The following is a 22,606-nucleotide window of genomic DNA, read 5'->3' on the forward strand; positions in this document are numbered from 1 at the left end:
TAAAGTGAAGCACATGCATATTATTACTACTAAAGTAATACAAAGTATACTACATTTTTACAATAGTGTTTATGCTTTCTTTTTTCTTTGTTTTGTTTAACTGTACTGCCTTAATTGTTTGATGTTTTCTGAAAAAGATTTGTGACACCGCTCCGAAGTCTTGATTTAAAACAAATGATTCGCCATACGCACTCTGAAATCCCAAACTGAATCAAATGATTTGCAAACCTGCACCAAAGTCGCGCTCTGTGCTCCTGGGTTCCAATCCAAAAAAATAAGATTCACAAACCTACTCCAAGACTTCGATCTAAATCAAATGATTTGTGACCCATGCTCTATAGTCCCGAACTGAATCAAATGATTCACGAACCCACACCGAAGTCCGTTCTGAAGCAAATGATTCACAAGCCGCACTCCTAGGTTCCGATCTAAAGCAAAAGATTCATGAACCTACTCCAAGGTTCCGAAGTCCCAAACTGAATCAAATGATTTGCAAACCTGTACCGAAGTCCAGTCTGAATCAAATGATTTGTGATCCTAGTTTCTGATCTAAAGCAAAAGATTCATGAAATTTCTTGAAGGTTCAAAATCAAATGATTCGCAACTTACACTCCAAAGTCCCAATCTGAATGATGATTCACAAACCATCATTTCAAATCAGGAATCAAAGCGCCAGATCGTGAATCATTCGACTTACATTGGAACTTCGTGTATCATCGCGTATCAACTTTACTGAATCCTTTGATTTAGCTTGGGACTTCAAATCGAGTATCGCAAATCATTTGATTTTAATCATTTAATTCGCAAAATGATTCATGAAATCATTCCAATCTAAATCAAATGATTTGCGATATGCGCTCTAAAGTCCTGATGTGCATCAAATGATTCCCAATATGCGAAGTTCCACTTTAAATTAAATGTTTGGCAATACGCAATCCGATTGGACCACTTCGAAACAGTTAATCATTTAGCAACGCATTGGTTTAACTGATTCAGAGTTTCAAAAAGCTCACGTATATCTCTATAAGTGCTTTTTAAAATCATTACGAGCTATATCAAAATTAAGAAATAAATGGCTCTTTTAATGAATGATCGAAGTCACAAGTTTGAATCAATCGGAGCAGATGCAGCATAAATCACAGAGTTTGGTTCATCTGTTCCTCTTTTCGCACCTTCACCCATGTTTACACGACATTGTAATTACTACTACTGGCTTAACTTGCTAGTTTTATGACTCTAACTGAAATAAACAATAATAAAATTAAAGACTTATTTCATAGGTGCATTGTCTTTCAATAATTCAAGAACCTCTTTAGAAACCCTGCTATTTCCAAGAGTTTTCCAGGCCTTAATCTTCAAAAAGTCAAATTCAAGTACTTCAAGCACTTTAAACACCTTGTACGAAACCTATTAGAATGATCACTACTGTCCATAACACTGTCAAACTAAAGATCTTGAGAAATGGATAACCTTTAACATCCAAAGAACCTTTCAACTGCACAAAATGTTGTTTCTAGTGGAAAAACGTTAAAATTCTTTTTAGAACTGTTTGCCGAAAGTTTTTTTTTCAAACCCAAAATGGTTCTTCTCTGGTTCCTTTTGGAGCCTTTATTTTTAAAAGTACAGAAACATGAAAACATGTACAGATGTGCTTTTCTGATTCCCACTACACATCAGCTGATGAATGCTGATCCCATTCATTACAGAAAAACTGTATTGTTACCTTAATGCTTGTCATGTCAAACAGAATGGCTCAGCAGAGCGCAACAAGTCACAATTTTCTCTTTTTTTGAGAGAGCATGACAAAAAAACAACAAAGCAAAATGGCCATGTCAACAGACAATACTGGAAAAGCTTTTTCAGCAAAAATGTTCCCACTATTTCTGGGCGTTCAGTTTGGCTGAAAATATGGCATTCTTGGCTCACAGTGAGCTTCTGGATGACACATTAACACCTGGCGGTAACGGCAGCTAAAACGAGCGCATGACATTGATTATAACCCTGCTGACTCTGACACTCACATCAACTGTCCAATCACAACCAGACATGAGCTGTGTGCTGTAAGCAGCACGCTTGACTGATAAGACAAGAACACAATGTACGTGCAAGCAGACAGAAAATACTGGTTCATGCAATAAAGAGGAAACGAGGAAATTAGACACTTCTATAAGGTATAAAATCCTTTTCCACCAACAAGGTGTAGGTGATGGTGCCGCAGCAGCCAGTGCTCATTATACTTTGTGCATTTACATTGAAGACTATGCTTCCATTTCTGTCACACAGCTACATCATAACAATTTTTACTCTTTAACCATGATGAACTATGTTTGTTTGTGGGCAGCTTATAAAGTAACAGCCTGTTAAATCATTGTTTGGCTCTCGAGGCAAGACTGATACACAGTATCAGCTAGCCAAGCACCACCAAAAGCATTGTTTCGGAAAAGGATTATCTGCGGTTAGAAGCAGTTTCAAGCTTTTACTGAACTCGTATCACATTATAACACCTGTCGTGTTTAAGACCAGCAGCTTAAGAATCGGTTTCCCTTTTGATAGGACAGGCCTTGAGAGACTGTTATGAGCCATTCAAATAAGTAATTGGCCTGATCTGGACCTACTATTGACCATTAGTGTGTATACGAAAGCGAAAAAATCAATATAAAGAGTGACACATGATTGAGACAGGGCAATACAGACATTAACCCAAACAGAAAAGACATTCAGGACATAGGGCTGGTAGATCAGGGTTAGTGAGCAATAATAATGCAGTTAATAGCGAGCGGAAAAAAAAAAGGAGGAAAGCAAATAGTGGAGAGAAATGCTATTTCTCTCTTTTTTTAAAACTCTTTTTACCGTGGTTGCAGTCTTTCAGAATAGGTCTTTGTAGACTCGGACTGAGCACTTGTGTTGGTTCTTCTGTGGAAATCAGGACACGGGACAAGACAGAGTGAGAGCTGCTCTCACACATAAACACACTTTTGGTCTCCAGACATTAGATTTTTACTTTCTAGTGTCAGGAAAGACATAACACGCTTTAAAGGGGACACTGGATGCAAAAATAACTTTTAAATGGTGTTTGCGTATAAATTTGTCTTAGCAGTGTGTGGACACAACCACTCTTTTTTCAATCCTCAAAAAACATAAACAGTCTCAATTATCAAGCCGTTTTGATTTTTTGAGCAATATGACATCATCCTGCTCAGGCCCCGCCCACGACTGCTGAGAGACTGTCATGTATTAGCATATTTCCACCCTCAGCCTGTTGTACGTTGTCCGCTATTTTCTCCACGCAGCTGTAGCAACAACAATGTCTTGTAAGCAATGCAGGTGTTTTGTACTTGGATGTAGAAGTGAACATAAGAGTCTTTATTTTGTCCCAACATCAGAGATACTGAGGATGCAGTGGATTAGTTTTGTTTCTGATGGTAACGCGTCACCGAATAAACAGAAAAATGAAAGAGAAGGGCGGGGTGAGCAGTAGCTCATTATCATTTAAATAGACATGCACCGAAACGGGTCGCTGTGAACAGAGCTGTTTTTGACAAGGTAAAAAGGGTGTTGTTTTACACGACAGCTGAGGAATTTCAACCAAAGTATGTTGCAGACATTTCATGAAGACCCTAAAGAATCATACCAACTTGTGGATAATGGGCATCCAATGTCCCCTCTAAAAAGAAGCGTGTTTAACAGGTCTTTCTGATTTGACTGGTCAGTTTGTTGGGCTCTTCTGATTTCTATTGAAGGTGGTCAGCTGCATTATACTCCACTGGTTCCTGTAATGCTACAGGAAGTGGGCTGAGAGTAGGGGGCTGATTCTGTACTGATTTCTATAGAAAAAGGTTTTTACCAGGAGCTACAGACCGTAAATTACAAAACAACAGACTAATGGTTTAATACAAAGGAATCTGCTGGATTGAAGATATAAGATATACAGTACACACATAGTTCTGTTCAAAAGTGTTTTTTTTTTTCCAAGTAATTAATATTTTTATTCAGCAAGGATGCATTAAATGGCTCAACATGACAGTAAAGACACTTCAATGTTACAAAATACTTCTATTTTAAATTAAATGCTGTTTTTAAACTGGCTATTTTGAACAGAATTCTAATAAAATAAATCATGGTTTCCACAAAAAATGTGTGTTTCCAACACTGATACTAATAATAAATCTTACTTCAGCACCAAATCAGCATATTAGAATGATTTCTGAAGGATCATGTGACACTGAAGACTGGAGTAATGCCTGCTGAAAATTCAGCTTTGCCATCACAATAAATTACATTCTAAAACTTTTGAAGTCAGAAGTTCACATACACCTTGCAGAATCTGCAAAATCTACCAAAATAAGAGGGATCAAACAAAATGCACATGATTTTTTTATTTAGTACTGACCTGAATAAGACATTTCACATAAAAGAATTACACAGTGTTCATGAGTCCCTTGTTTGTCCTGAAAAGTTAAACTGCCTGCTGATCTTCGGAAAAATCCTTTAGGTCCCACAAATTCTTTAGTTTTTCAGCATTTTTGTGTATTTGAACCCTTTCCAACAATGACTGTATGATTTTCATATCCATCTTTTTACACTGAAGACAACGGAGGGACTCCTATGGAACTATTACAGAAGGTTCAAACACTCACTGATGCTTCAGAAGGAGAAACAATGCATTAAGAGCTGGGGGTTGAAAACTTTTGAACAAAATGGAGATGTGTACATTTTTCTTATTTTGCCTAAATATCATACTTTTTCCATTTAGTGCTGCCCTTCAGAAGCTACAGAAGATAATTACATGCTTCCCAGAAGACAATAAGTTAAATTTACCCTGATCTTCAAATTCAAAAAGTCTTCATATCTTATTCAGGTCAGTCCTAAATAAACAAATAACATGCATTTCCCTCTTATTTTGGTAAAATTAACATTTTGCAGATTCTGCAAGGCGTGTGTAAACTTTTGACTTTAACTGTGTTAAATTATTTCAAAATATTACTGTTTTTACTGTATTTTAGACCAAATAAATGCAGCCTTGGTAAGCATGAGACTCTCAAAAACATAAAAAGAATGCAGACTTTTGAAAAGAAGCAGTTTATGGTGAGCTTGTACTGATATACGCCACCTATCATCTGTCTGTAGCTGTCTGTCGTCAACAAACCTGAGCCTCTCAGCTGGATAGGGCACGTAACATGAAGAGCACAGAAGACACACTCTAGCTTATCTCACCCCTCACTGCGCTGGAGAAAGAGGCTCTCAACCACTGGGTGCTTTAGGCTGCTACTATATATACGGAAAAATACACCATTATCGCTTTACTCTTTGTCAGGATACTGGTCAACGTAAATTGGTTTATTTTCTGATGATGACTGGCTGACTGTACATTATTGTGCTTATCGCACAGCTACTTAAGCAACAAATAGACATGAAACTAGTACAGATCATAAAAACAGGCTGTCTGGAACAATAGTCAATTAGAAGGTTATACTTGAATGATCACATAAATAGAAAGAAAGAGAAGAGACTCAACAGATAATGGAAGGATGTGGGTGGAGGAGTGTGAGGAGACTCACCTCGGGGTCTGGGTGCTCTTTTCCTGCGGTCTCTGAAAGCGGCTCCAGACTGCAGCGCCTCCAGCAGACAATCCATCACACCGGTCTCATCGTTCTCTACAGGACAGAGGAAAAAAGAAGAGAAAAACATTAGGATGCGGAGGGTCATTCCATAGCGTCGGCCTTAAGGGTCTCTGCAGGAATGTTGAGGGGGAGGAAAAAATGAAAACACACTAAAGCGGCCTTCTGTGGACGGTATATCACAGCAGCGATTCGGACAATTTGAGAGGCAGACAGGCTCTTAAACTCCTCTATACATCTCCTCTCCACCTCTACACAAATCCACGGGTGTTTTGTAGCGTTTGGAGGGCCGATCGTAAAAACAGCTGAGTGGTGCAGGCAGTTAACCTCAGGCCACAGGCTTTCACAAAGAGGGACTCCAGAGACACAAGACGGCCTGTGGGACCCACGGTAGGCACACCGCTCACGGTCACAAACACATCACGCGTGTGGTCGCGCTGCTGCTTACACAAAACTTTGCACACACACACATCCAGTGACAGAGAATAAATCAGGCTGGCAGGAAAGTGTGCTTTTCAGCAGGTTTGGAGAGAAAAGCTTGTATGAGAGGACGTCTGTTGTGTGTTGAACCCGTGAGCGTGGGTAAGCATTACAGGCTTTGACACTGTAACCTCCAAATATTAATCTTTACACTGACACAGCAAGTGCACGCACATAACAGAAAACAAATCAAAAAGCATGTGAGCGTGTGTGCTAACGCTGCAGAAGTGCCCACTTTTCCACCGACAGGTTGTGACACCTATCATCTGGGCTGATTCTGAATTTAACCAGAACTGTTTACAGAATAACCTGACTGTCATGATATTATTTCATGAAAGTTAGTTGCATGCTAGTCCACAATAAAATACAGTTATGCAGGTATATATAACAGCATTTAAAAGTTTTGGATCAGTTTGGACTGTTCATGTTTTTTTTTTTTTTTAAGAAATCTTTTCTGCTCATCAAGACTGCATTTATTTGATTAACAATACAGATAAAACAGTAATATTATGAAGCATTATTGCAATTTACAATAAAGATTTTCTACTTTAGTATTACTTAAAATACAAATCCTTTACGCAAATATTCCTATGATGCAAAGATGAATTTTCAGCATTATTACCCCAGTCTTCAGTGTCACATGATCCTTCGGAAATCATTCTAATACGCTGATTTAATATCAATGTTGGAAACGGTGCTTCTTAATAAGTGTTTGGATCCTGTGATGCTTTATTCAGCATTCTTTGATGAATAAAACGTTAAAAAGAACAGTATTTGTTTAAAATAGAAATCTTTTGTAACAAAATGCATAGCGTTCAAAGTCAGTAATTCTGTTCATTCTTTATTTGTTTCAGCAAGGATGTGTTAAATTGATAAAAAGTGATATTAAAGACTCATATTGTTAGAAAAGATTTCTATTTTCAATAAATGCTGTTTAACTTTTTATACATTAAAGAATCCTGAAAAAACTATCACAGGTTCCAGATTAAGCAGCACTGCTTCAAACATTAATAATAAACCAGCATATTAGAATGATTTCTGAAGGATTTTGTGACACTGAAAACTGGAGTAATAATGAAAATTCAGCTTTTCACACACAGAAATAAATTATATTTTAAAGTATATTAAGATAGAACACCGTTATTTTAAATTGCAATAATATTTAATAGTTTTTTTCTGTATTGTTGATCAAATAAACGCAGCTTTGCAAAAACACTTACTGATCTTACATCCCAAACTTTCCCACAAATTCTTTTTTTTTTTTTAGCATTTTTGTGTATTTAAACCTTTTCCAACAATAACTATGATTTTGAGATCCATCTTTTCACACTGAGGACAACTGAGGGACTCATATGCAACTATTACAGAAGGTTCAAATACTCACTGATGCGTCAGAAGGAAAAACAATGAATTAAGAACCAGGGGGTGAAAACTTTTGAATTTGGAGATCAGGGTAAATTTGACTTATTTTGCCTTCTGGGAAACATGTAATTATCTTCTGTAGCTGAAGGGCAGAACTAAATGAAAAAAGTATGATGTTTCGTCAAAATAAGCCGAATGTACACATCCTCATTCTGTTTATAAGTTTACAACCCCTGGCTCTCAGCCCCTCAGTTGTCCTCAGTGTGAAAAGATAAATCTCAAAATCATACAGTCATTGTTGGAAAGGGTTCAAATACACAAAAATGCTGAAAAACCAAAGAATCTGCAGGACCTGAAAGAGTGGAAGCTGTGGATCATTCAGGTAACAAAACAGTATTAAAAATCAAGTGTATGTAAACTTTTGAACAGGGTCATTCTTATAAATCCAACTATTATTTTCTCTTGTGGACTATATGTAAATGTCTTTTATGTAAAATATATTATTCAGGTCAGTACTAAATAAAAATCATATAATAAATAACATGCATTTTGTATGATCGCTCTTATTTTACAGATTCTGCAAGGTGTACATACTTTTGACTTCTACCGTATATATATTATAGGAAATAAATTACAATAAAAAGAAAAATCTATATTTCTCAATTAAATTATTTAATAATAATTTACAGCATAATATTTAAATCATTTTGATATTACGACAAAAACAGTATATATAAACCAAAAGCAGTTGAATGTAAGAGAAAGCTTCCTTTTTTCCTATATTCACACAACAGAACAAATCGTCCTCAATTTTATCTGTAATTCAGCGTTTACCTAAGATATAAAATGTAAACTCAAACACACAATTATAGGGGCTTTACAAAAGGGACTGTCTGAAGCGTCTTTGGAACTGTGCCATTGTCACAGGTGCGCTGCTCTCTGTAAAAAGCCAGACAGGCTCAGTCATACACTCGGATAATATAGTGAGGCCATTTTCAATCAGCAACTATTGTGTGAGTAAGAGAGGGATGGAGAAAGAAAGAGAGCGAGTGCAAAAGGGAAAGAGAGAGAAAGTAAATTGTAGAGAAGTGAAGAGAAGGTATAGCTCTTTTGTACAGAGTGTTGTCAGTAGTTGAGAAGGGGCAGCCGAGCAACAATGAAAACTATCAGCGAAGAGAAAGCACAGAACTGTTGACCTTTACTAGCCTTTACAAGCTTCAATTAGACAAAGAGTGAGAGTCTGTGATAAAGTGTGTGTATGATAGACCAACCACTTATCACCTCTCTCTCCCCCACAGTGGCGGAAATACAGTGGCTTGCTAAATTCAAGCCATTATATATTAAAATGAATTCAAAATGATCTAAAAAATTAATAACAATAATATTTTGAAGTCTTTCCCTTCGAGCAAATACTGGCTTTACTGCGATTCTGGCATCATTTTATCCATTCTTCCAGACAGATTTGCTCCAGGCTGTTAAATTTAGTCAGATGACACCTGAAAAACCTGAACTGTCAAACAGTTCCACCTATTCTCAATTGCCAAGGCCATTATGGTACATTTTATGCTTTTGAGCATTCATCTGGCCTTGCATCTGGAACCTTTGTTTTGGTAAAAAACAGTTTGTTGAAAGACTCACTTTTTGGCAGACTGAAACACGTAATTTTGCGCAATTTTCCTGTATTTTGCATCATCCGCTCTTTCTTCGATTTTAACAGCACACTGTTGGCCAATGCTAAATTTGTCACTTTGAAGCTAAAAATGGCTCTAAAATCTTTTCCTCATTTCCTCCTGCAAGTGTCAAGCCTTTTTGGCGAACTCCAGAAGTGCTGCGACATGGTTCTTTTTGAACATCGCCCACTTTTGTGTCACACTCCTGTATCGGCCAGTGTTGTCCAGGGCTCTTGATATGTTGTCTGGTGCACCTTCAGCTCCAGAACTCTGTAGCCCCTTCAAAGTGTTTGTTTGCCTCTCTGTAGCTTCCATCACAGGTCTCCTGCTTGTCTGTGCAGAAAATGCTGTGGAACAACCTTGTCTAGACAGCGCTTGGGTGGTTTGATATAACTTCCACCCACTGGGACAACCATACACTTGCGTTATTTTCAATTGTTATGTATTTTTCTGACAATTTGTGCATTTGTTTTACATCTGCTCTTTAGTCATTATTTAAACCTGTATAATTTAATTCACAGACTGAATAATGCCCCCATAACTGTGGGTGTTTTTGATCAAGAATATGTGCAAGTGATTTTAATGATTCACAGGTAGAGGCCAATTATAAAGCAATCGTGTCCTCATTAGAGCAATTGTATTTCATCTGTGCAACTGAAGAGCTTCTACAACCCAGGTACTGAATATTTATATAAACAGCATATTTCAATTTTTAACTGTAATAACATTGCCTACTCTTACGTAGTGCCCATAGTAAAATCATTACTCCATTGCCATCATGGCTCTAAGGTCTTGTGGGTGGTAGTTAGGGTATTACTAGGTGGTTGCTCACAGGCTCACAGTTAAAAGAGCCCTTTATTGAGTCTCTAAGATGCTCTGGTGCCTTTTTCAAAGAAAGTCTATCAGATACTAAAACTGACTAAAGTGTTAATTTCATATATTTGCTGATAATAATACAAACATAATACAAACAATAGGAAACATCATATAATAACATCATCTTTATCTGTTATTAATAGCTAGTAATAAAAAGATACACTATTTGTGACCCTGGACCACAAAACCAGTCATAAGTAGCACGGGTATATTTGTAGCAATAGCCAACAATACACTGTATGGGTCAAAATTATCGATTTTTCTTTTATGCCAAAAATCTTTAGGATATTAAGTAAAGATCATGTTCTATGAATATATTTTGTAAACCATAAATACATCAAAATTTAATTATGCATTGCTAAGAACTTCATTTGGACAACTTTAAAAGCGATTTTCTCAATATTTGATTTTTTTGCACTCTCAGATTCCAGATTTTCAAACAGCTGTATCTTGGCGAAATTTTTTTCCTGTGCTTAAGCATATAAATTTGTGCTGTCAAACAATTAACCGTGATTAATTGCATCCAAAAAACAAAGTTTTGTTTACATAATATATGTGTGTGTACTGTGTATATTAATTATGTGTGTGTGTGTATATATATATATATATATATATATAAATATAAAAATATAAACATACATACATACATGTATATATTTAAGAAAAATATGTTGTCTTCACATATTAAATACATTTATATATGAGTTATATTAACATAAATGTAAATACATGGAAAGATTTTCCAAATATATACTGTATGTGTGTACAGTGTGTATATTTATATATACATAATGAATGCACACAGTACACACACATATATTACGAAAACAAAAACTATTTTGGATGTGATTAATTATGATTAATCGTTTGACAGCACTAATAAAAATACCATAATATGTTTGCAGATATTTAGGAAACAAAGTTCACATACTTGTTCTCCAAAAAATGAACACATTTGAAAATGTGTCGGAATGTCTATTTTTGTTTTGGTCTGTGTGATTCCACTCACTTCCAGTTTAGCCAATAGCATTTTAACACCCAGGGTTGCCACTTGGCAGAAAACAGAGTGATTTGCAGCCGTCAAGACCAACAAACAAACTAGGTGAGAAATTCTACCCAACCTAAAAAGCTTTTGCTAGCCATCTAAAACGTTTTATGAACAATATTAAGACGCGGATGCATCAACTCTACAGTTTACAGTTTATAAGGCTTGTTGCCCCAATCCGCAAACCTGTGTGAGCGCTGAGTTTGAGGGTGCGGGAGAAACAATATTTTGAATTTAGACTCCAGTACTTCAATCACTAGCTGTCAATGTGACATACTGCACCTTTAAATGAGTTTTTAAAGATTTACATGATGGCAATGGATTTACACGTGTTAAATGATGGCAAAGGTAATGCAAATGTAAAAATTGGTGTATTGCATGTGATTACATTGTATCTGCAATTAAATATACACCACTGGCTAATATATGTGACCCTGGACCACAAAACCAGTCATAAGGGTAAATTTTTTTTAATAAATAAGCTTTCCGTTGTTGTATAGTTTGTTAGGATGGGACAATATTTGGCCGAGATATAACTATTTGAAAAACTGGAATTTGAGGGTGCAATAAATAAAATATAAATATAGAGAAAATCGCCTTTAAAGTTGTCCAAATGAAGTTCTTAGCAATGCATATTACTAATCAACAATTAAGTTTTGATATATTTACAGTAGGAAATATAGAAAAAATATCTTCATAGAACATGATCTTTACTTAATATCCTAATGATTTTTGGCATTAAAGAAAAAGCAATAATTTTGACCCATACGATATATATCCGTGCTACTTATGACAGGTTTTGTGGTTCAGGGTCACATATATCCAATATAAACACTACTTATAATTGAAAATCTGTAATTTCAGCCAAAAAAAAAACTTTCCAAACACTTAGAATAGTACTTGAACACCTCTCCTCAACAGACTGCATGACAGGCATCAGAATTTGCTTTAAGACGGAGTGAAGAGTCAAAAATCACATATGCATGAAACAAGACAACATATACATGCAAAAACACAAACTCGGTCGCCCTCCATCTCTCTGCTGACAGCGGCCAGCGTGTGAGTGAATGCTGAGCGAACTGGTTTTACTGCAACGCGCCAGGCCAAGAGCGAATGGCTGGCACTGAACCTGACCACGAGAAAATGAGGCGTGAATGTCAATCACTTATCTCAGTGTTCCAACACCATACTCTTCACCCACAGGACCCTGGACTGCTGCAGCTGTCACGGCAACGCTTCAGAAACCAGAGCTCTCAGATAGACGGACAGACAGACAACCGCTAACAGACAGGTGTGAAAAGACATAAAGGTGCACGGTAACTCGGTACTACAGAAAATCCAAAACTAGTCGATAAGAGCAGGAAGAAAACAAGAGAGGAATACCTAATAAGGCTGAGAGGGGAGAAATAATGACTGTTAACATGCTACTGAGTGGGGGCTTGAGAAAAGAGATGCAATCACGGAAAAGCAGATGAATGTCCGACTGCATCTCTGTGTGTGTGTGTAACAGACTCTTCGCTACACCTACATGCACACCTACTGTTCAATCAGACCTGACTAATTACATACAGCCTTGAACCAACACAATTTACAAGTAAGGGTCACGCTAAGAATATTTACTTCTTCCCGAGGAGAGCGAGAGCGGCAAGGAAACAACAGTGAATATTGACTGGGATGACAATAGCATGAACAGTTTTCCAGTCTTCTTTTTTCACAACATAGAACCAGGCAGTCGGTTTGCAGGAAGGATGTCTAGATGGACGAACGGACAACGAGGGTGTGATTTAAGGGAAATGGAGAAAGAGAGAGCGAACCCGAAAGAGTGATAAGTGATAGGAGGTAGCCTGCTGGGACTCTGATGGAGGAGAGAGGGATGGAGGGTGGCTTTAATAAAGAGCTGAATGAAGAAGAGAGAGGAGGTGTGAGAGGGAAGGATATGGTGTGATTTAGCCAGGAACGGAAAAGACGTTTGGCTTGATTGCTGTTGCCTCTCTTCTTGCTCGCCCTCTTTCATAAATACAAGAGAGAGTGAATAGAAGCACTCAAACTGGAAGGAAAGACGGAGAGCGAGAGTGATCATTCCTCAAATACAACCCTATACATCTACATGTTACATAAATCAATTCAAAAATCTGAAAAATAAATAAAATAAACCCAATGACAAAGTCTTTTTTTTTTTTTTTTTAAATAAGAAATGTATTATAAATTATAAATTGCTATAAGTTTAAGAACGCCCTGATATGGTTTCAGCTTCCTTCTACCTTGCAAACTATGAAACTGGTCTTCCGTGACGCCATCTGTGATGTTTTTCTTATGGAGGTCAAAGCGGTACGCTTCTGTTGAAACCCTGCTGCTAGTAAAGCGAAAGGCCTTTAAATGTATTTGCTCTTAATCGCTACACAATCACAATTTATGAACACATGCTATTATGGGCATAGAAGGTCTTTTAAAGGCCAATTCACAGCGCACCGCCAGTTGCAGACAAACGGCAACGCACACATTCTGTCGGTGTGGTGTGAACTGGCCTTAAAAGAGAAGCTTTGCTTCAGCCCTGCTCCTGTTCCATACAGATCACAGAAACACATCATAATCACTGATCTGAGATCAAACAAACGTATGTCAAGAAGCTGGACAGGTGTAATGACAGAACAGCACAATCATTTCTGACGTATGCAGAGGCGCTCACAGTTCATGTCCGTTCTCTCTCGTGTTTATCTGAAGAGGGTGAAAGAGAGATGGCAAATAATGAAGACAGCAATTACGTCCCCTATAATCTTTCATCAACCCTCTTTTCTTGTTCTCATCTTTCACATCATATTTTCTTGAACAGATACAAAGAGCACATTTGCTCAGCCGTCTGTCTGCTGTGGCTTTGACAAAATGCCACCTGCTAATCTGATTTGTCAGGTGCATATTCTGATTATCAAACCTTTTTCAGAGCGTAAAGGTCAAATATTTTCACTATTCTTGAAGAAAGGATGAAACGTCAGTGAAAGATAAAGAGAATATTGTTGGATCTCATGCATAACCTCGGCAGGAGGTCATCTGTGGCTTAGAAGGTTCAATCTATTATGGAAACTCATGATTTGTGAACCTAACAGAGCATGATGGTAATGATGCCAATGTCACAGGTAATCGGTCGATTATTCTGACGATTAATTGAGTAATCAGATAATTATAATTACATTTTTTGTGGTAATAAAAATAGAGAATTGTTTTTACACTTTACTGTGATCTAATCCTTTTTAAAAATTGACTAACAACATTTAATTCAAATGTTCACTCAATTTTTAATATTTAGCCATTTCTTTATGACATAAATGCTACAGCCACTGTAATTTCATGAATGTGCACGTGTAAACTTAAGAGTAAGCTCTTATTTTGAAATTGCGGTAGTTAGCCTACTGAGAAATATATCAATGTATTCTCCAGTGTTTGTGTATGTTTCAAAATGATTTACTTTACAAATCTGATGAAATGGCACATATAATGTTCCCAGCTAAAAGCTATAATAAACCCAAACTTACAGCAATAATGCAGAGATGGAGTTTGAGACTCTCCACACATGCAAATACAAACAGTTTGTGTGGAGCAGCATTTACTTGCATGTTTATTTAATTGAATTGCAGCGTTTGTGAATTCACAATAGTGTTATGCCTTATTATAATTTTTTAAATAGGTTTAATATATCATGCAGAACGGTCTTATAATGCATTGCATGGATTCTTGTCCGTGAATTGTGCCACTTCCGGAATTTTGCTGGTTACTCAAATTTTTTTTCCATTTTTCATAACAGCCCAAATTTGTTTTTGTTTTTTTATATATATACAAAAACAAGGGGGGATGCACTAATCGCATAGGAAGTAATAACAGCTCTTTAATGTAAACCTGAGTTTGTGTCAGCTTTAGCATTGTGCTAGGTAGCTCACCGAGAAATCTCATTGGTCTAAAATCCTGTTTAAATAGCTTTATATTAAAGGGTTAGTTCACCCAAAAATGAAAAATTAACATTTACTCACCTTCCAGACATACTAGGTGTATATGACTTCATTCTTCCAGACAAATCCAATCTGAGTTAAATTATCCTGAAAAATTATCCTGGTATTTCCAAGCTTTATTATTGCATAGGCAGGTGTTTCTCTTCATCAGTCCAAAACAAGTCCAATAAAGTGCATCCATTCACAATAAAAAGTGCCTCACCCGACTCCAGGGGGTGAATAAAGGCATAAAAGGCATAAAGCATAGCATGCATATTCGTTTTGAACGAATAATTCATGACCGTTGTTTTGTTTATATCTCTCCACTGCATGTTTGCATTTATCATTTCTGTGTGGCACATGCGCAACGTTGACGTATTACGTCATCCGCCTGGAAAGTGATTCTCATGTTTTATGATATTTTTCTTACAAAAATGCGTCGATTCACTACAGGAGGCCTTTATTCACCCCCCAGAGCTGTGTGAGGCACTTTTTATTATGGGTGGATGCACTTTATTGGACTTGTTTTGGACTGATGAGGAGAAACACCTGCCCATACAATGATAAAGCTTGAAAATGCTAGGATGATTTTTAATATAAATCCGACTGGATGCATCTGAAAGAAGAAAGTCATATACACCTAGGATGCCTGGAGGGTGAGTAAATTCTGGGCTAATTTTCATTTTTGGATGAACTAACCCTTTAATGGATATGAAAGTGGAGGTTGAACAGCGAGAACAGGAGAGATTAATTACTTATACCTGCGCACATGCTGAGTGAAATTCTTCGAAGGCTTGTTAAATTCTAGTCTCTCCGTGAGGCTTGATTTCTTTTTAAATTTTTCGCTTAGCTTTCATCGCATCCGTCTGTTTAAGTATACACTCCTTTCCATAGGCTGCAGGGTTCAGAGTCGGTTTCATCAGCTCATTTCTGAGCTCCAGGGAGCTGGGAGCCCCCCTGTGGCTTCCTCCTAGAGGAAAAGCCGATATCTGGGACAGAGTAGCCGGAACGCTGGGCTTTTACAGCGCTTGCTGGAATTAGGAAGAGCACTGCGTTTGCTCCCCGTCTATGGATATGTGGCCTAATTCTGTTAGATGTCTGGTCTGTTGCTTTCAACAAGCACAGAGACCCTCCCTCTCTCTGAAAACATGTTCATTTAGTTCCCTCTACTCCTCCGGTCTGGTCTTGAATCATCGCTCTCTCAGTGTGTGTGTGTGGCTCCAAAACATTTCAGAGGAAACTAGTGCACAGCTTCCTCTCCTGCTAACAGTGCCAAACCAATTTATTATATTTTTTCTCTGTCTCACATCCTACCACCCACCAAAGAGCGGCCCGCTTACGCTAACCCTAACACGTACAGAGCGTCGCCTCTCTCACCGGGGCGGTTCGGATTACCACGGCGCTTTAATTGACAGTCTCCGTGGAGACAAACAGGAGAAGTGGCAACGGTAACCTGGAAACACAAAAGAGCCTATTTGTGCTGTCTGACTTCAGACGGGAGACAGACATCATCAAAAACTGTGAGTGAGAGATAAAGAAAGAGAGAGGGAGAATTGTTATTATTTTTGAATAAAAACCAGCCACTCGTTCTCTTTTCCAAAGCAGTGCACACACTGCGCTTAGTGCAGCCCCGTGTGTTAAAGAGCTGCACGCGCATACACACACACACACACACACACACACACACACACACACACACACACACACACACACACTCGCTGCCGGCACACGCGTGTCACATCAGAGCTCTGAGTGCAGCAAAGAAAAGAGAGATAAAGAGGAACATGATTAGAAACTAATTGGTGTGAAAGAGATTTGTGATAGAAAGCAGACGGGGGGAAGAGGAAGCAGAGGATGGTCTCTCTTTGAAGGCGACATTCTCTGAGAAGCTCTTTGATGTCGCCCCTCTGTCTGCGGCTCCTGCTGCACCTGAGCCAGGACGAGTGCTAAAAAAAAAACAGTATTTTCCTTTCCACTTAGGGCTGCACAATTAATCAAAAAATAACTGCAGGAATTAACTAATTGGGAACAGTGTTCCTTTTGGAACAACCCTTAAATATTCTATTTTGCAACAGATGATGGTTGTAACCAATCACAGTCTACTGTAAGCATAAATGCATGGCCAGTCAGTTATCAAGTTTTAAATTCTGTATGAACTATAGATACTTTTAAAAATATGTAACTTTTTTGGTAACACTTTAATTAAAGCCTTAATGTATAATGTTTTAATGTATTAATTATGCCTTGTAATGCATTGTACTGTACAATGTCAAATAATTATAACCACAGCTAATACATTATAACACTTATCAATTCATCGCTACACTATGCATTTTAAATTCGGTTATATTTCTTTACGACAAGAAACAATGTATTGCAACGAACATTATGAATAATTATAATCCATTATACCCTTTAATAAAACTTTATAATGCATTATACATAAACACTTTAAGTAAAGTGTTACCGTATTTTATTTTTTTTGTGCCCAAATACACATCACAGAACAGTTCTGTCTTTTTTCTAATAATAAAACAAATTCTCAGCATAATGTAATTTTCATCACGTCAAAATCATATGTTAAGTAGCATTCTGTGATGGAAATTGCATTATTAGAATAAAACATCTGACTTATATTTGACTTATTTCTAGCTAGCATGCTATTTATACTACATACACAATATTTAATATCACATAAAACAATAATCTATAAAATCTAATATTTTATACAATACTGTTCAAAAGTTTGGGGTCAGGAAGTTTTTTTTTATTATTTATTTCATTTTATTTTATTTTTTTGTAAGAAATAATTTTATTAAGCAAGGATGCATTAAACCGATCGAAAGATGTTTAAATTATTAAAGAGGTTTCTATTATAAATGCTGTTCTTTTGAACTTTCTATCTATCGAGGAACCCTGAAAAAAAATGAGCAGTTTCCTGAAAAATATTACGTAGTCCTTTTTAACACTGATAATAGAAAGAAATGTTTCTTGACCATCAAGGTTAAATAGCTTTCTCAAGAATTATGTGACACTGAAAACTGGAGCAATGGCTGCAAAAATGTAATTTCATTAAATTCATTTTTTAAAATATATTACAACTTAAAAACTACAATATAAAAAAAATTAACATTTCACAAATTACTGTTTTTACTTACTAATCTATTTCAGCATTTACTAATGCGTTATTAAAATCACAAGTTGTGTTTATTAACATTAGTTAATGTACAGTGAACTACTGTAAACAATTGCATTTTCATTAACATTAACGAAGATTAGTGTAATAAATGTATTGTTCATTGTTCGTTTATGTTAGTTAATACATTAACTAATGTTAACAAATGACACCTTACTGTAAAGTGTTACTGAAAAAAAAATCTCACCAACAATAAACTTCAGAATATAAAACATGCTTAAAGAAGAAGTTCATATCCAGAAATGTACAGATACTTGTCGTAAAGAAATTGTGTTTCTTGAGAAAAAATATTCCATAGAACTTTCAAAATGTAGTTTAAATGCAGCTTTAAAGGGCTCTAAATGATCCCAGCCGAGGAAGAAGGGTCCTATCTAGCGAAACATTCCATTATTTTCCAAAAAAATTACAATTTATATACTTATTAACCTGAAACGTTCGTCTTGTCTATTCTCTTTGATGCGCATGCGAACTTTGTGTAATCTGGGTCAGTACAGTTAAAGTAGGTCAAAAAACACCCATCTCATTTTCTCCTCCAATTTCAAAATCATCCTACATCACTGTTTTACATCACTTTGTAAACACTGGGTCGGTACTTGGAAATGCAGCGATGTAGGACATTTTTAAAGTTGGTGTAGAAAAAGAGACAGGATTTTTTTTTCGACCTACCCTAACTGTACTCACCTGGATTATACAGAGTTCGCATGTTCCTTATTTTGAATAGTCAAGATGAGCGTTTGAGGTTAAAAAGTATATAAATTGCACATTTTTTTAGTAAATAACCAATCATTTCGCTAGATAAGACCCTTCTCATTCAAGGGATCATTTAGAGCCCTTTGAAGCTGCATTTTGGAAGTTCAAACTCACAGGCAACATAGAAGTCCACTATATGGAGAAAAATTCTGTAATGATTTCCTCAAAAAACATATTTTCTTTATGACTGAGAAAGACAGACACGAACATCTTGGATGACAAAGGGGCGAGTAAATTATCTGTAAATCTTTGTTTTGGAAGTGAACATCTCCTGAAGAAAACACCCATGCACTGTAGTGTAAAGAGCTTTGTTTACAACAGGAGCTTGCACAGAACTGCAGTGAAACTGTCTAAACCTGCAATCAGTAACAGCTTCAGTGATTATAATGTGTTTACTGACACACTCCAGTATTGTCATGTTACTCACTTTGTTTAATTTATTCTAGAACCTAACAGCAGCTATGTTTTTCATGCTGCTAAGAGAGACAATATAAACTTAACCACTCAGGCACTAAGCAATGACTTTATGAACACACGCATGCTAACTACACTGACGGGCAAATTAGATCTGTGTAATGCATGCTACAAAATGAGTAAAATGAGAAAAATGGCAGGACTGCTAGGTGTGTACGTTTTGTGTTTCCCGCACACGTCGCACTGACGAGAAAGGCCAGACTTGGAGTGTCGGAGTAAGTGATGGCGTTTACGACAACAGGGCCGCAATAACAAAACACCGCTGGAAAACAGCACACTGATGCAATTACATATGGCAGGTAGCGGTTAGCCATCTGAGAGGCTGCCTGATCAAAAACACTGACTATTGCAGCAAACAGAGCTTTCTTACTTGGAGTAAAAATGTCTGCACTTCTTTGGCTCTGGACTATCCCGTGCTAATTTTTATGATAACACTGATTAGCACGCACTAGGGAGCTGCAGGGCAAGAGCGGCTGCTCTGAGGCTCAGCATCTGTGGACAAGAGAGAGCAATCACACTGCTTGACTGGACAGGAAGCGGTATTAGCTGAAGAGACACCTGAGGCCTCCTGAAAGAACTACGTTTATACACACTCAGACCAGTTGGGAGACTGCCAGAGCCTGCTCAACACACACACACTAACTCGCTCATTTACACGCTCTCCACCTCATGTATCTCTCTCTTTTTCTATCCGAATCAGCACACACTCCTCCACCTGTGGCTCAGCCACTCAACATGGAGCGCAAGTGGAAAGATGGAGAGAAAAAGAAAGAGAGACAGAGATTGGTCCTACACTATAAGAGCCTGCATGCTCTGGCGTGGAGGAGTCAGTCCTTGTAGGAGGACACTGCTGGTATTTGATTGATGATGAAAGGATGAGAAAAGAGAGATAGAGAGAGTAGACACAAATAGGGGAGGAAGTACCACCAGGGTACTTTAGAAATGAGGGTGGGCAATATAGAACTCAAAAAACTCAGTATCTTAATATTTTTTCAGCTTTCTGCCAACAGCCGAAGTCTTGAAACGCATGTATTTGCTCTGACATGGCTTCAAATTGCGATTTTTCATTTCTCATTATGACAACCAAATAGCCATTGTACAAAACGGATCACAAATATGCAAGGTTTTCAACTAAACGTTAGAAGAATGGCAAATAATAATGTATAAAAATACAACAACAAAGTTTGGGGTTGTTAAGATTTTTTATTTATGCTTTTGAAAAATTATTTCAAATTTTTCAAAAACATAAATAAAAAATTAATTTTATATATATATATATATATATATATACACACATACACACACACACACACACATATATATAGATATATATACACATATATACACACACACACACACACACACACACACACACACACACACACACATATATATATATATATATGTGTGTGTGTGTATATATATGTGTGTATGTATGTATATGTATTTATTAATCATGATTAATCGCATACAAAAAAGTTTGCGTTCACCTAATGTATGTGTACTCTGTGTAATTATTATGTATATACAAGTACACACAAATTAACATATTTAAGAGAAATGTTATTTTTATACAAAATATTTTTTTTATACGTAATATAAATTACATAAAAATGTTAATAAATACATATACTTGTAAATATTTCTTAAATATATAAATGAATGTGTTTGTGTTTATAAAGACATAATAATTACACATATATTAGGCAAACTTAAACTTTTATTTTGTGTGATTAATGTGATTAATCGTTTGACAGCCCTAGTAAAAACTAATGTTTTGAAATGTTATTGCAATCTAACATAACTGGTTTCTATTGAACGTATTTTAAAATGTAATTTATTCCTGTGATGACAAAGTCAATTTTTCAGGAGCTATTAGTCCAGTCTGCGATGTCACATGATCCTTCAGAAATCATTCTGACATGCTGATTTGCTGCTAATATGTATATATATATATATATATAAAAATGTTGCCTGTTTTTTTTCTGGTAATGCTGATATAATTGGGTCAGTAAACAAAGGATCTGATGAACAGTAAGAAAGCTGGAGTGAGTAATATGCACAAACAAGACCTCATTTTCCAGGCCAGGACAAACCGTATTCTTCATTAAAACTGCAGTGAAGTTTACAATGAAAGAGAAAGGAATCTCAAAAAAAGCTAAATGAAGAAATACAATGCGTTCAGTAGCCGAATGAAGTGTACTTGGACCCAAAAAGAGAAGAAACCTTCTTCATTTCAGACAAAGTTATGCTCAGAGATGCATAACATTACAATGGAGAGACTATTCTAGAAAAAGAAGACTAAGACAAAGAAGAAAGTATTTTCGGAGAATATAATCAGAGAAGCAAGTGAGTTAAGCAGAGGGTTGAAACTCTGTCTCTGACTTGAATCCATCCAAATATAATAAGTCAGACACTGACTGCCCAGACAGTGTGCAGTGCCCCCTGTTGAGCAAAGACAGCGGTGACATGTTGTCAGTCAACGTAGAAGAGTCTCATCAAGCTGAAATAGAAGCACTTTGATTTTGAATGACTGCGTCATGAGACGTCTAATGAAATCCACATTAACCTAAAAAGGTTTATTAGGGACCTGCTCTAGAGACTTAAACACTGAGATTTGTTTTAAATGAAAGTGAAGGACAGCAGTCCTTCAAGAGAGTTAAAAAAAAGAAAGACTGAATGAAACAAAACCAAGCGGAATCAGATGAGCTTCAGTGACTGTCCTTTAAAAAACCTTGACTTATTCAACTCTACTGAGGATTATGCTTTTAAACAGATACAAAAAAAAAAAGATCTCTCCCACCGCAACACAGACTTGTCATATGCATCTCCTAATAGTCAACACTTTCACGTGTCTCAAGTCAATGTTCCTCAATGGACTGTGGTGCTGTGGTGAAGTGCTGTTTAAAGTTAAGACAATTCCAATTTTGACCCACTGACCTTTTGAAGCACTGGCCTTAGTGATCGCTAAGATTTGCTGGTTTCATTTGGGGGATTATTGACATTTTAAAACCAACACAGTCAATATATATTGGCTGATGTTAGATATCAATCTATAATTTGTGAGTCACTTTAAAATGTTCACATTAAAAGTCTCCAAAACAGCAGAATACTACTTTAATACAGTTGAAGTCAAAAGTTTACATAAATTTATAACA

The 22,606-nt window shown here is 36.6% G+C and overlaps 1 protein-coding gene across 1 annotated transcript in view; it reads right to left on the minus strand.

Moving 5' to 3' along the window:
- The window catches only part of diaph3 (diaphanous-related formin 3), a 352,867-nt gene that overhangs the window by 69,168 nt on the left and 261,093 nt on the right, over positions 1-22,606 (minus strand). Inside the window, exons 26-27 of the mRNA XM_051123390.1 lie at positions 5,559-5,654; positions 2,851-2,913 (exon numbers count right to left, since the gene is read on the minus strand). Of these exons, the coding sequence (XP_050979347.1) occupies positions 2,851-2,913; positions 5,559-5,654 (159 nt within the window). The remainder of the gene's footprint in view (positions 1-2,850; positions 2,914-5,558; positions 5,655-22,606) is intronic.

Source organism: Labeo rohita, chromosome 11 (genome assembly GCF_022985175.1).
Source record: "Labeo rohita strain BAU-BD-2019 chromosome 11, IGBB_LRoh.1.0, whole genome shotgun sequence".
Lineage (NCBI taxonomy): Eukaryota > Metazoa > Chordata > Actinopteri > Cypriniformes > Cyprinidae > Labeo > Labeo rohita.